Raw genomic sequence first — 16,110 nt, 5'->3', positions numbered from 1 at the left:
CTCCTCCAATGCTTGGATTATATATTCCTTTATTAGTCCGACTATGGGGAAATTTGCCATAATGCACCAGAAAAGATGATAGCAAAATAGAGGCATCAGTTAAAAAAGTAATAAATCCGAAAGGAGCTGTTTTAAGCAAACTGTATGCACTTTGGCATTCAATTTAGATTATTATTTTAATCCACTGTAAACCAAATTGGTCTCAACTGAATAGTATCAATTAAAGTTCTTCTAAGTATTTTTTCAAGGTGTGATCATCCATAAAAACTTTACAAACAGGGGTAGAATGCAAAACAGCCTCCCCTCTCCGCTTCTTCACTTCCATCTACTTTAGGTCATTTCCATTAGCAGAATGGCTTTTATTACCGTTGAACTGCTTTTACCTTCATTTTGCTCATTATTACTTTACAAGCACACTGTGGTGATAACACTGGACAAAGAGGGCAGCTTTGCCTCAGAGAACATTATCCAGCTACCATTATAGTTTCCTTTTCTCACTTTCGAAAGCAGAGGACACGGTTGGCAGTCAGAGAGAGATCACAGAGAGACAAGCAGACAGCTATTTGACTGTCAATCACAGCAAAGAATAGGAGAGTCTTGTTGAAATTACTAAAATTGTTCTTCATCACAGGGATATTATAATGTGACCACATCTGAATATCTTGCATCTCAGTGTGAAGCTCTTTGAACTGCCAATCACTGCAGTGCTGACAGGAGAGTCAGTCCAGAGTTCCTTTCCCCATTGTTCTTCTTTTTGAAACCTTTTCTGTCGTGTCTGTGTTTACTCATCTCCATGTCTTTTTCTTCACACTTTGTTCTTCGCATTTTTTTGTCTTTCATCTTTTCCATCTCAGTGGGTGACTAAAGGCATTTTCAGAAGTGTTAATTTTTTCTTGCAGCAGTCTAAGATACTGTTGCTCTGTAATGTTTATGCACTGGTTGCACCAGAAACACTTTTTTTCACAAGGTTTGGGTCCGACTTCTGAGTTTTGAATAAAACTTACAAATGGGGAAATGCTGCAGGTTCAGACACACATAAAAAGAAATCTGCTTTCACACTGTGAAAATATGATGGACCTAATCAGGCTTTTAAAACCACAACCTCTGGGAAAATGAGAGTACATGAGAGTTTTCTACACACCAGGCTTTACCCAAAACTTCAAAGACTTAAAGCAGCTGCATTAAGGCACTACAACACAAGTTAAGGCAAAGGAAGATGCCTTAAGTTGGTATCTCGACTTTTAACACATCTCTTGAAGAGAAAATTAAACTATCCATCCACTAGAAAGATTACATCACCTGTGGTTAATGTATCTCTCTACTTGCAGCAATATTTTTGGTCTTTTACGTGCTGTCTTTCCTTTTTTAATTGACTATCAGGATGTTTCATATTTTAACTTTACAATTCTTCCTGCTGGGGATTGAAACCCACTTGAATTGCTTATTCCTTGTGTCCTCTCTGCTCTGTATCCTTCCAGACTTGTCTTAATGTCTCAATAAAAGTATGGAAGTGCTACAATAAACAAAAAGATATAACATTTCCGTGCTTTTTTTGCTGATATTTATATGAAGTAACATCATAAAAAGGGCCCAATTTGAATATTAATGTTCCAGAATCACCTTGGAATATTTAACTGTGGGGACTTACATTTAATTATATACTCAAACACATCATAAAAATGCCATCAACAGAGTGTAACTAATTACAGAGAGCTTCACTCTCAAGCACTGTCAAATCTGACCTCTGAGCTGGAAACACCTCCGCAATTTGTTAATAAAAATCTATTCTTCTCTTTAGTGATATAAGGAAGGGAACCATCAGCTCTAGTCCCTGAGGAGATGCCATGCTGACTAGTGGCCGAAGACATAATTCAAGACACTCGCTCAGACGATGGTTTGGGCCTATGCTGCACCCTGAGCTTGATGGTACTCCTCCAGGTGATGCCCTGCTGCTTTGAGAATTGCTGAGGTGGTGATGTTACTGCAGTTTTATAAGCCATAGATGAGTCATGCTGCAGTGATGTAAGGAGGCGAGGTGCAAAAAATAGCCATTTAGAAAGTGTATGTCATTAAAATAAGCTTTAATACCAGGAGGCTTAGTATCTAAATAGGGGATCAGATTTGGATAAGCCGTTAATGGACTAAGAAATGTCTTTGACTTTAAAATGCACTTGAGCCCACTTGCACTGGATGCCGGAGATGATTCTACACAAATATACTGTATTTGTTTTCTACTCATCCTTTGCTACAGGCCTCCAGCTGCACTGCAACATAAAGTCAAGAACTGTCTTGTTTATCGGACCAAAGGTCTGTGTTTGGGAAAAAAGGTAAACAATACTTCAGTTCAAAGATTTGTGGTTGCTGACTATGTAGTTAATTCCTTAGAGCAAAGCCAAGAGTCGGGGTCACAGGTTGCCAAGAGAACATCAAGGCACCAGGGAGAGAGAGAGAGGAGGGAGGGGATGTGGAAGGAAACAAGGACCAACGCTGAGCTGGGAGTCATCATTGTATGGTTTGGCAATGGACCAGAGAAAACAACATCCACACCCAGTGAGGCCCACATCCCTTCAGTGATGTTGCAGACCAATGGACTTGGGTCTAAGTAGTGATTAATTCAGTTCAAACATGCCTCAGTTAGACCACCAGGAACAGAGTGCCCCAGTGTCTAACAGCGTCATGTTTGAGCGCTAACTCTGTTTTCAGTCCAAGACTATGTTTGGTCTGTCACTGGTTCAAACTACTTTGTTGACTCCGGTAACACCCAACCAGGTTTATATGTACCACTTTATTGTTGTGAATATCTGCTTTACCCCACTGCTACACTAATGATTGTAATTTCAGTCACTGCTGAGGAAAGCGTCACCACCAACCCCTACTTATCCAGTTCATGATATATTCATAAAAGGGAACTGGACCTGTAGCCAAACTAGCAGGACAACGTTTGTCTTACGAAGTCTAACCTCCGCTTTATCTCTATGATGGCTGGCAAATATCCACTAAATAACTTCACTTGAAACCGCTTATAGTGATCATGTTTGTCCCGGGAAAGGTAACAGCGGTTTTAAGATAAGGCTGACTAACGTATGCGTACACATGGCACGAACACACACTCTCACTTTTTTCTGAGGGGAACTCTGTACCTGATCACAATAACCAAATTATTTAAACAGCATTTGTATATGAACGATTCTGTCACAAGCTTTTTGATCCATATAAACGGTTGATCACTATATCTGGTTTACACTGTACCGTTAGAAAGGAAGCATTTTGTTCCAATATCGCTTTCAGCATAAACCTGAACCTTCATTTAGACTGCACACTGAGCTCTCTACAAGAAAACAGACTTGTGCAAACACTTGCCCGGTCGACAGCCCTCTGGAGACGACTGTTAAAGAAAATTGCTGAGGGAAAGCATGCTGAGCCTCCAGTCTCAAAGTTTATTTACGACTCTACTGGTGTTGAAGTGTGTCAAGGGTCCTTGGGAGCACTCTCCGCCAAAGGGTCTTGAGCGGATCTTTAATGGAGCTCTGGGGGTGAAGTGATGGGGGGAGAGAAAGAGAGGGTGACATTGTCTCCGTCTGAAGACTCACCTCTCTCTCTAATTGCCTCAAGTCCTATTGATTACCCAAGGCCCCTCACACCTTTCTGTGTGATCCCTTCACACTGAGTGTAATCCCCTCACAGAGCTTACAGACCTGCTTGTCTGCTGTTGTCTGATGTGATTAGCAGTACTGATCAAAGTACACTCACGTATGTGTGTTTGTAGGTGTGTGGGGACACCTTTTAAACGTGGTCACTCATAATTTGGATGCTGAAAAGATTGACGTGAACACGGGCTACACACTGATATTTAGTTAAGGCTTTTAGAGCCGATTTGCCCCTTCTGATTATCACGAGGGCGTTCCGACCGGAGGTCAATCAATAATCCTGAACTGTGAGGGGTTTACAAAATAATCTTGATGCTACCGTTTCTGTGAGTTTTCAAGTTTCTGTAAACGCCACTGTGAAATTGTTTCCTGCAAACGGCAAGTGTTTGCTCTGACGTTCTTGCCAAAGCATCTAGTGTGTGTGTTCTGAAGATTATAAAATTGAAAAATCGGTTTAATCTGTCATTATGTCTGTGGTCTCCCAAGTTTTTAAAATCAGCCATGATTTTGAAAATCCTCCAGTGTGCAGCAGCCCTTAGATGGATCAAAGTATTTGATGATCAACGGTGCACACACAAAATCTACATAAACCCACACTCACACCACCCACAGCCTTCCACAAGCAGAACGCACAACTTCTCTTGCCACAACAGCAATGGCACAAACAGGCGCCTAGATGCACCAATTCCAGCAAGCGGCACTGAACCTGAGCTTCCATCAAACCCGTACTTCAGGGCCTGGAGGTGTATTTAAGCAGCAGTTTGATCCCTAGCTCGTATTACTGGACATCTTCCTGTCACAACACCCCACAACCCCTCCTCACTCTCTCTCCCTCTTTCTGTCCCTAAGGGAAATTAAGATGACTTCCATTCCCATGCAATTAAAAGCTCTCATGCTGTCTAGCCCTCTCCTATTCTCTCTCTCTCTCTCTCTCTCTGTGTGTGTGTGTGAGAGAGAGAGAGTGAAGAAGATGAGATGGCAGATCCCACACAGACATTTGGAGAGGGGACTGGAGCAGAAACTGAGAAAAGTGACTACATCTAATCTCCCTCTATCTCTTCATCGATTGGAAGAACCCTGGACCCTAGCGATGATGCCTGCCAATTAGACAGGCTGCCACGGTTGGCAGCCCAGTCGTATCTCAGCTTAAGTCACCTACTGTACCTCTTGTCTGCTTTCTAAAATCCACTGGAGCTCAGAGGCTGCCTGCAGATCGAAGAGCTGCAAAGTAGGTGGGAGCTGTGCATGTTGCCACAGGGTGTTGTATGAGAAATACCATCAAATTGTGCAAAAGTACCACAAGATTGCCAAAGAGGACATTTAAGCTCAGCAAAATATGTATTACAGCACAAAAATGAAACGTTACCAAAGGAAGGAGGTGTTTTAGGCATTTACAGATAAGATGCTGTGATACATCATCTATCACTAGATGTAGAATCTATACGATGTCTCTAGAATCTTTCAAATTAAGTCTGATGGTTGTTGGTTTGACTTTTATGTGCGATCATTCAAATGAAAACTGGTGCAGTCTAGGTGTTACTTTCAGCCCATTCATTCTGTGTGTCTGGGTCCTGGTTGCCCTGCTTGTTCATTCATTTTGCATGATTCTGCAGCACACAGTTTACAAACAATAACATTCGGTGCCAATGCGGGAGGTTGTGTATTTTTAATGTAGCACAGGTGAAACTGAGGATGTGGAGATAAGGGGGGTGGATGGGTGAGAAGCAGGTACAACTCTCATACAGAACACTGAAGTTTGCATCCTGTTATAATCCAGCACCTAATGTTTGATGTTGTTAATTGTAAATACAACTTTTCCCGTATTCCAAGTGTTTAAAGGGGCACTCCACCAATTTCAAACAGAAGGTTTAGTTTATTTCTAATGAGTACTATACTGTGTGTGAAACTGTTGTATAATGTTTTCTGTGGCTCCAGAGAAATTCGGAGCTGGAGGAAAATGAAGGCCAAAGTTTGGGCTTGATAAGAGAAACTTTAAACAGACATCTAATGTTAAAATCCAGGGTCATGAAGTCTGAAAGATGTGGGTGTTTACCAGACAGCAGGAATCTAAAAGAAGATCCTCACAAGCTGCCTATTGGAACTTTTGGATCCTGAGTTCTATTATCCTGGTAATGACTCATACCCAGGTTTAAATGAAAAGATACTTTGGGATCTCCCTCTGGAAATTTGACAACTTCAACAAAAATCTGTCTTCGCAAGTCCCCTTAAGCTGCTATCAGACCTCCTACTTTCTCCGGAGGAGGTGCATGTGTGAACACAAATGTCCGAGTGAGATACTCTGCAGTCTCTGCGGACTTTGCAAGATATTTTCACAAGAGCACAGGGAGTTAAATCTTCAAGTGAGTAAGCAAACCAGGAATCATAAGAATAACTAGCATTCACAAGTACTTTATCTAGGAGCTCTAAAGTGTCAATATATCTCAATGAAAAGATAACTTTATCTCACTGGCTTCAGCTAGTGAGATAAAGGACTTGATTGGGTACAGTATGTGACTCCCTGCTGGAGTGTCCTCTCATGTGCACACATCTTATGTCTTCAGTTCAAGTGGATTATACACTCAAATCCCACATCTTTAACTACAATATATATTTTATAATTCCTACCCTGCATGTCTGAGTAAATATTATTTTAGACATCCAGCTCTGACTTCCCTTGAGAGCAAAGCTTTAGTTTCCACTAAAATTGTCAGCCCACAGACAGCACTTAATTTCAACCATCAATATGTGCTCCTACCTTTTTCTTGTTGGTCGGGCAGATGTAGAAACTGGTCACCACAATGGTCGTCCCTGGCATCAGGTTGAGTTTGGTGTAGGTGGTGCCATAGTCAGAAGACCTGAAAGCCAGCAGAAAAAAAGAGTGGCATTAAGTCAGGAAATGTGTCTGACAGGGAGATATTTCCTGCTGATTTCCTTTTTGCATGGTCCCATGAATCGCACCATATCAATAGGGAAGAGGGGATAGGAATCATTGGGAGAATATCACCACCAAAAACACCTGCTGCACACACAATATGTTCACAGTTCATTCGATTTTACAACTTTTTTTCCCTTCTATTTCACCAAAATGTTATGTAACCTGCAAATTGAAATGACAGCAGCTCCATGAAGATCCTTCACACTGACAGAAAGAGATTAAATCTGTAAAAGGCCTGGGAAAGGACAACCTGCTCCTTCTCTCAAACTGCCCGGAAGGCATTGTTTCAGCTCTCTGTTCACCATATTACCACTTTGTGGACTGCGGACTGAGCTCAGTGACAAATCAGAAATGGCTGGACAACCTGTCATTGCCACAACAATGCAAAAACAGCCTCAAGCTAGCAATGAAATACTGGCCAATCCCCAAATCTGTCAGCTTTAAGAGCAGGTATGGAGTGCTACGTTTGTTTAAGATTGATAGCCAACCGCTGGATTGTTTCTGCAGTCCGACTCAGTGTCAGTCTCCGTCTCACTCAGCGAGCAATGTGAGTGTGATTGTTTGTGACAGATTTTGAGAAACGGTGCAGTATTCAGCTCGGCAAAGCTGATGTTACTTGACTACTTATAGATAATTAATGTCTCAAATTTCTGTCAATAGTACACAAAAGAAAGAGTACTCCAGGTAACATTCTTCTCAAACAAATAATGCAAGCACTGGGGATTAAGGCAACAAACACTAACTATGACAGATTAAGAAACTAAATTGAACTAAGGGGTAAGTAGGGTGCATTTTGTTTTTATGTTTTGACAGCTTTCCTAGGCATCATTTGGAAAGCAATCCAACGCAAACAGGAAGGTAAATGCTGCAGCATTTTGTCCAAGGTTGAGGGTTCAACAGGAGGGAGCCAGGATGGAGAGGTCTTGATGAAAGAGAATGATAAGCTAGCACGTCTGGCTGGTTAAGAATGAGAGGATTTACTCCTTTTCCCAGTGGGACATCAACCATTGACAGACACACACACAATGAGACACGAACACGCCCGAAGCCCTGCCAAGCCATTCAGCAATCAGCTCTCCCTGAGTGCTCCGATACAGCTGGAGAAAATGGAGTGGCATAGCAGGGGTTAGCTATTTCCTTTGCACAGAGCCGGCAAGTGTTTTCATCTTCATTGCCGGACCTGGTGTGGCGTTTCACCAGGATCACTTGGTGGACACAGATAGATCTGGCACTGATGGCTGTGTTAACTGCCAAAGCTCAGAACTTATGTGAAAAACCCACTCGTGGATAGGGCCTTTAAGGCTTGCTTTAAAGAGGTCCATTGAGAGGCTGGGTCATCTGGGTGTAATCGCACAAACCCCTCAGAGCATTGGGATTCATTAGATAGTTGTATTTCTGACTGTCAATTTCACATCCTTTTCTCTTTTGATAGCTTGTTTTTAAAGCTGCGTTGATTTTGATTTCCTTTAACATACATCAAGTGCAGCAATATCACCCTTCATTTGGATCTGATGAAAGTAAGGTAATATTTACTCTGGTTTTAGCTCTGGTTTGGTCTCCACCAACCACCAAGCAAGAAAAATATCTGGCTCTTAAACATTTTAGTGCTTCATTATATCTTACAGCTGGTTGCTAACGTTGGTGTTTAATGATGAGTAGGTCAGAGTTGAGTGATAACAAAATATTGCTAAATAAAAAAGGCTGAGTGGAACCACAGTGTAGGTAATAATTTGCTGGTTTGCCACAATGAGCAATATTTTTCAGATTCCCATTCATATAACTTCATACTACATCTTTACCAGTGCAGCTTTAACTTGATCAGAATTGAAGCCAGTAGCTTCCCAGTATGTAGCAAAATAATCCATAAACATAGCCCCAAAATACAAAATGGCAGTTAAATATTGTCTGAACAAGTAAATCTATGATTGATTGTCTAAAATATACTTAAGACTGTAGTTGTTGAGTAAATAAATCATCAAATAATTTCCTTCTCAGTCAAAGCATAAAAGGCGGACATGTACCTTCACTTATTTGCTGTACATTACATTAAACCAGTGGGAATCTCTGTTTGACACAGATATCTGCAGTCCTTCATTAGCAAGAGTGTAATGATCGGCCGAGGTTGGAATGGGCCTTTTGCCCAGAATCACATCTCAACACATGGATGCCATCTAGTCACACCTCGAGCCCTATCTCAGTCCTCCTCTGTCCTCATAACCTTCACTACCATGAAGGTTGCTTCTTTACATCCATCTGGTGTTTGAGACTGAAGGGAGCATTCTGGTCAACTGATGGACATTACTGACAAAATACCCTGGTGGTTCCATGTGTAAAATATCAAAACAAAAAGACAATTTATAACCAAATGAAAAGTGTCCTTGTGTTAGTAAAGCAGCAACCAAACATACAAAAATGTTATTCTGAAATGATCATTATCTCTGATCAAAAATGGAACAATCTCTCCTTAGTCATGAACATTGGGGTTGTGTATATTTACTAAAATACTTGATAAGTGTATAAGCATCTATCAGAGAACATGTGTTATTTGCGAAAAACTAACTGAAAGATGTTGGAAGGTAGGGGGCGATGGGTAGACTTAAAGCCACTAATAAGGGTAATTTGAGGTTTGGATAGGGGTTACAGCAGAACGTCAGCAGCCCCAGCGCCTTATACGGCAAGAATAATGATGTAGAGTTAATAGGAGAGCTCATTTTGCCATTCAGACCTTTAGATTAATAGACTGGTAGGGAGCTATTGTAGATTAATGAGGAATAATTACTTCGAAATAGAGTGGAGAACAGATGAGAGGGGAGATTGCAGAGCACTACGAGAGGGGAAAGGGTTGGATGAAAAAGTGACTAAAGTCGAATCTATTGCACTCAATGTAGCCCTGTAATCTGAGTAAAATCTACTACTCTATACTATATACTTGGAGATAAATGGGGCATCAGGACACAGAAAATTACTGTCCATGTTGATATTACCATTCGTCTACAGGAAACATATGAATGAGTCCAAATTCAGAAAAGGTATCTCCTGGAAAACCTATACCCTCAAACAGCATAACTCTGATATAGTTAAAATAAAATTGATTATAATATGTACATTAAACAACTTGCCAAAGACACATGTCATTTGCAAGAGGCCATACAGTAGATATCATGACAGTGGAAAAGCATAACCCACTAGAATAGATGGGTATAAAAGAAGAGTGGAATTACAAGACACAGAAAAAGGGAGAGAAAGGTGGACATGGACGAGTCTGCCCATCTGAGTGGATGTGACAGAGACAGACACTGCAGGTAAAATTGTATTTTCCTTGATGTGCTTGAGAAAACAGAGAAATGTGGAATCATTCTAAGGGTGGCGACCGGTGCTGATACAGATTTAATGTTCTAATATGTCAAGGTTGCTCCCAGTACCTGACGCAGTAAGACAAACAGAGAGTGTCAAGCCAACGTGTGACGAGACAGAATTCAAACAGGGAAGAGAGAAGGGTAGAATCGATTTGGGGAAACACATTTCTAATAAATCTACCTGAAGAGCTTCAGCATGTTAGTGAGGGATATATTATGATTGACATGTGTATCCTTCAAGGCATGTCTCTCCTCATTGTGCAACATGTCAAGAAGCATCTGCTGTCAAGAACTGCGCTATATACTGAGAGGGTCAAATGAAGCTGTTGGTAGACAAGCCAGAGGGTATAGGAGCTCAATGTGTCTTGACATGTCCAGGAAGCCAAACACTGAGGTAGACAGATGCTGTCAGCACGAATCAGGCCTGGACAGCCAGATGGCTAGACTGTTGCGTCTGCATTGAGATGCATACAGATGTCCCCAGGAAAAGTGCTAGAAATTTGGGGCTAGTGAGCAAAGAGAGCAGCATCTTCGCCAAGACGGAGGATTGAGCTGTATCTCCCTGTGGAGAACGTGTCAGAGATTATCGATCATCCATGCAACATGCAGCACTGTCAAAAAGACACAAGGTTGTGAGGATCTGCAATGCATGGAAACACCGCCCCTCTGCTGACAAGAGTGATGAACCACGAGGCAAACTTGCTTCCTTGCCAAGGTATCACTCACTGGAGTTATTAGCAGCATCCCAAAAGATTTGTGCCAACTTTTGTCCAGGGTGGGTTAAAGTTCAGGTCATAACCATCTAAGCTTACCCATCTTTCTTTTTGAAAGAGTAGGGGATTAGCAGGAGATGGGAGCTTTTGATTTATCACAGCGAAGGTAATTGCCATGACTAGTGTTAAAAATGACTGCTGACAGAGGGCTACCATTACAGCTGATTTACTGTGGTTAAAAGCTAGGCATCATAAATACCACCTGCTCTTTCAACAAGTGCAATCACATTTTATACTTTAGAATGGTAAACTTGAGAAATATAATTTAATGACGTAGCTCTAGGATGAGGTACGATGCTAAGAAAAGAAAGACAGGCGCCTCCATCTGCTTCACACATGGACAGGTCATTAATGCTGTCCTCTTTCTGGCTCACACTTCCCTTTAAAAAATGACCATTCTCCTTGACTGCATCTGTTTTGTACAGACTAGACAGCACCTCAGTGCCATCTATCTGTTTATTTCCCCTTCTTTTTACAGGATAGCAATGGTTACGGATGACGAAGCTCAGGGAGTCTCAGGTGTACCCTGGACAAACGTTTTACGGCCATCTGCTTCAGCCTGATTACTTCAAAGCCCAACTTTATTGAAGACAGAATGCACTGTAGAATGATATAGAATGAATTCAACAGATCAACCACATGTTGCCAACAGAGAAGCTACAGGAGAGTTGTAAAGCAACTTTGAAAAAAAAAATATTTTATAGAAAATGCCTTTTTGGTTGCTCCTACAATGGCTGCACTGTCCTTTCAAGACATGTGTGACCCTTAAGTGATCTTTCTGTGACAGTCACAAAGTCACAACACAGATTTTAACACCAACTCTGGAAGTGTGAATGCTCGTCAGCTGCGAATGCCCCCGGAAAATGGCAGCTAAGCAGAATGAGGTGTGAACTTGTTTCGATGGAAAAAGCAAAAGGACAACTGGTGAACTTCTCCTGCCCTTGGGATGACAGTCGCAGACGTGTCAGCCACACTGGTCACAACTCATGAAAGCGCATACAATTCCCAGTGTCTACATAAAGGTGTTATGGTTGACAGGCTCATGACACAACTATAGACCAAAGAGGAACTGTTCACAAGATATTAGATCAGATGATATATGTAAACCCGGATCCTTAAGTTGTTTGAGCCTGAAAAACCTCTTATCCTCACTCTAATTCTTGTGGTCATGACCCAACAGTCATGACCCATTGGCATATGAAACCACAATTATCTGCACAGAGAAATACAACTAGACTTAGAATGAACGTATGAGTTTTTTTTAACTTGGATGAACTGACACTTTAAGTCATGGTACACTAATACCTAAGCAGTCCATTAATGTGAACATCAGAGACTATTAGTGCTCATCAGCAATTCCCCTTCCTTTCCCTCCCCATCTGTCACTTCCTGGACAATTATAAGGCACACTTCGGATTTTGAGCTCAGCCTTTGCGTCGCTTTATCAAAGTGCCATTTGCACTGCCAGAGGTCCTTGAAGGCGCCGTCATGTGTAATGCAGCAGAGAGGAAACAGAAGATAACATACTGTAACTGTACAGAAGGAGACTTTTGTAGAAGTAGAATTGATCAGAGCTGACAGTCATGCATGCAGCCAAGTGAGGGATCGGATTTGCTTATGCAGCAGTTGTTCAAACTATCATGTATGATGGAAGTAAATGAGCTAATTTGCACAAGAATAAAAATACCTGGCAGCATAGGGTGGGAAGTTTCTTCATCTTAGTCACTGATTCCTCAGCAGCAAAATTAATTTACATCTGGAAGTGCCACCTACACTACAAGTTGTCTGAGCGGGCAGTTAGCCAGGCTGCAGTGATTCATGCTCGGAACAGGGACTTCACAGCAGTGGAAAGTCTCTTGTAGTGCACAAAACCACTCGAGCATTGTTCTCGGGAGCAAAGCACTGTTGCCATTTGAGACGCTGCTTTTGGAAGTCTCCTTATTTTTTTTTTTACTATTATACTGTGCATTAATGAATCCACACAAAGGGAAAAGGGTGAGCCAATGTATTGAAATGTATCACCATTAAATAATTCAATGGGGCAGGTTTTCTGTTGGATCGTTGTTACATTTTTACCACTGATCTCCTGTTTCTGAGGCTCCGATGTTGAGTAGCTGGCCTTGTCCTGTCAGCCTCTTTGACAATTTGTTTGTGTCCCTTTTGACAAGAACAGCTGAATCAAAAATAACTGATAAAAAGACACAGGTTGCCGTGGCCTCCAGCTCTCCCTCTGTGGGCGACCGTCAACCTGCTTTTGTCAACACAGGCTGTGCTAGCCCTTGGTGAAAGGCAGTCGTACCTATGTCCCTTAAATGTGCCCCAGTTTCCTGCTGTCGTGTAGCCCAACTTCACTACTTTCCTCACTGTCGATTAATGTTTGATAAATTACTCACTTTTCTTACATGGCTGAAACTTCAGGCCTCTTCAGGTAATCTGTTTCCAATCAGAGGTCAGTGCTCCATATGTAAGACTATATAAGTTCCAGATGCCTATAGTTAGCACCCTGCATGGTTTCTCTTAAGAAAGCTGGCTCTGTTAAGGACACCCAAAAAAAGAAAAAGGAACATGTGCATCAATAAAACACTTTATTACCAGGAGAAATAACCACATTCCCTGGATCCCATTGACAACAAAACATGGCTCTCCCAGTGAGCATAATTAGGAAGCAAAAACAAAAAAACTGAACTTTTCAGAGAACTAAAGCTGTAAACTATAAACTTACTGCTGCATTATTTAAAATATTAAGGCAACACATTTTTTTATGCATGATATTTTGTCACAGAAATTATTGTGATAAATTATATTATCACCATTTTGAAACCATGTCATACCACTGATAAAATTATAATATACTAGCATCATAATAACTCTTTCAAAGAGCAATGAACTTTGAATTCTTAAGAATATTCAGTCTCACATTTGAATTAGAATTAAACATTTTAATAAATAAAACCTAATTAAAATAAACCACACGCTGTCCTGGCTGTGCACGTCACATGCTGCTCGTGGCAGGTGAACTGAGTGATCAGATCAATATGGTAAACATACCTAGTTCACATGAGCATAGTCATTATACGCATGTTAGCTTATGCTGATAGCCCCACAGTGCCTATGTATGGCATCATGAGCTCACCAGCATGACTACAACACCTCTAGTTTTTTTAAAGCTTAAAGAAAGATAATTAGTGTGGTACTCTGCCTTTTTGAAGCTTATCAACATGTAAAATTCAGTTGAGCACCCACTGTATATAATCAAAAAATCATGTCTGTCCTGCAGAGACTCTCTCCTGTGCAACCCTTAATTTCCTAACCCCTCCTACGGAAATATGGTTTCAAATTTGAATGTTATTAAAAAACCAGGTTACTCTTTTGGAAAGCTGACAATTAAATGCACGCAAACCCACTAACCGAAATGTGAGCATTGTAAAGAAGTGGCGATTATAGCATTGAGTTTTGTGACAAGTCCACTTAGCAGTTCCACTTATCTTTCCCCCTCACTCCCCTCCTTTCTCCCGACTGAGATTAAATACTTCTTACAAGCTTCTCCTCCATCTTCTTGCTCTAATGTGGTTAAGCTCTGACTCAACCACTTCTGCTGACTGGACTTGGCTCATCAGAGACACCAAAGGCACCATAAAACACCCCCACCCATCCACTTCTTCTCAGTAGTACCCACCCTCCATGCACCCATGTCCCAGCAGAATAGAAGGAGGTAGGGCAGGAAATGGGGACATTTATCTGTGTGACATCCCGATCAGTACCCTTGGGGACATGCTCCCTGAATGGCACACTCTCCCACACTCCACATGAAGCATTGGTGAATTTGTGAGCAGCTGAATCTGTGAGGTTTGACTTAGACCTTGTGTTTGACGTGTCAGAGTGAACTGAAATGAGCTGATAAAAAGGAGCAAATCCTCTCGCTGAACTTGACAGTGAATCCTTAAACAGGCAGCCGTGTTCACAACCAGGGCGGCCGAGCCTCTTCTCTCTCTGCTGTTTCGATCAATCTGTTCAGCACATCACGCGCACTACACTTTGTTTCATTTCTCCTTAACCACACTGAGGCCGGATACACAACAGAAGAAGAACAAAGGCAACAGCATGCTCTCCAGCTTAATGTTTTTAATGGAAAAGATGTTTCCCTTTCTTTTCCCTCAGGCGTTTAGAAAATGCTCATCACTCTTAGCCCCAAAAGCCAATTACTGATCTCATATGGATGATTAAAAGAGACAAAATGTTCATATATTAGAGCTATAACCCATGAATTCAGCAATTAGACCACTGCAGAGAAAGATGAGGGTTTCACCATTTTTTGCTTTTGGGTGTTTTGAGCTTAAAAGGTGTCATTCAAGTAATTTAGACAATGATAATGAAAGCCTGGAATTTTATTCATGAGTCACTCACAGTTTTAATAGTACATTTCTGCTATGAGTAAAATGATTGCCAATCAATGAAGCTGCCACCTCTTACATGTCTGTGGAAGTGTAATTTTTGATTGATATGAAGACCACATTGATAATAACACTCCAGTGGTCACATTACTCCGGACATTTCCCAATGTCATGTTGCAAATGAAGCAGTTCTGCCAAATTTACAAATGAACATGCTGAAGAACAAACTTGGATTCACTGCTTTTCTGTTGTATTTAGTATTATATTTTGGGTCTTGTACTGTTGATCAGACAAAAGCTGATCAAAAATCAAAAAAGGTTTCATATTATTGATTCATGAAAATAATTGTAAGTTGCAGCCCTAGTACCAATTGATTGAGATTTAATTGAAGGAGCCATACAATTACATGTGCAATGACAGTGAAAAGTAAAAGTAAGAGATTAATTTTCATGCAGTTGTAAAAGGCAGGAAGGAAATAGTTGATGGTAGGCAGACAAGTTTCCTTACAGAATAACAGAGTTTAATTAAAATTAACTGATTTCAATCTCTATCATCACCTGATATCCCTCGAAGGCTCCTGACATCAAAGACCAGCAGACTAGCCTCACCTGCTAGCCGCGGCCTCATGCTGGGAGCACGCTTGCGAACTGCCGTAGGGCATCTCCCCAGAAAGGCCAACGCTGCCTTGCTTGCAATGATCAAGAGCACACACTGTACGTATAAAGACAATGACATGAAGGACATGAGAAAGTTACCTTTGAAGTGCTGAGGTCCTGTGCTGTATGTAAAACTTCTGACCTGAGATCTTTCACTAATTAGTTGGATATGAGACCGTGCTTTGTGGGGGATCAGCAGGTTTTGTTTTTTTATGGATTCAGAGAGCAACTCATGCACTAAATAATTTAATTATTTATTTAAAACACTAATGAAGGAAAGCCTTTGTAGGCATTCTTCCTGCGCATGAATTTGGTCATTGTTTGTGGTAATTACACCACTATGCCTATTTGT

The 16,110-nt window shown here is 41.2% G+C and overlaps 1 protein-coding gene across 7 annotated transcripts in view; it reads right to left on the bottom strand.

Annotated features, from left to right (window-relative positions):
- The window catches only part of sorcs2 (sortilin-related VPS10 domain containing receptor 2), a 289,978-nt gene that overhangs the window by 154,027 nt on the left and 119,841 nt on the right, over positions 1–16,110 (bottom strand). For all 7 annotated transcript variants that reach the window (XM_047338822.1, XM_035148847.2, XM_035148848.2 and 4 more), the window contains exon 3: positions 6,403–6,502. In XM_047338822.1, coding sequence (XP_047194778.1) covers positions 6,403–6,502 — 100 coding nt within the window. The remainder of the gene's footprint in view (positions 1–6,402; positions 6,503–16,110) is intronic.

Source organism: Hippoglossus stenolepis, chromosome 23, assembly GCF_022539355.2.
Source record: "Hippoglossus stenolepis isolate QCI-W04-F060 chromosome 23, HSTE1.2, whole genome shotgun sequence".
NCBI lineage: Eukaryota > Metazoa > Chordata > Actinopteri > Pleuronectiformes > Pleuronectidae > Hippoglossus > Hippoglossus stenolepis.
This window is presented reverse-complemented; position numbering and strand designations above follow the sequence as displayed.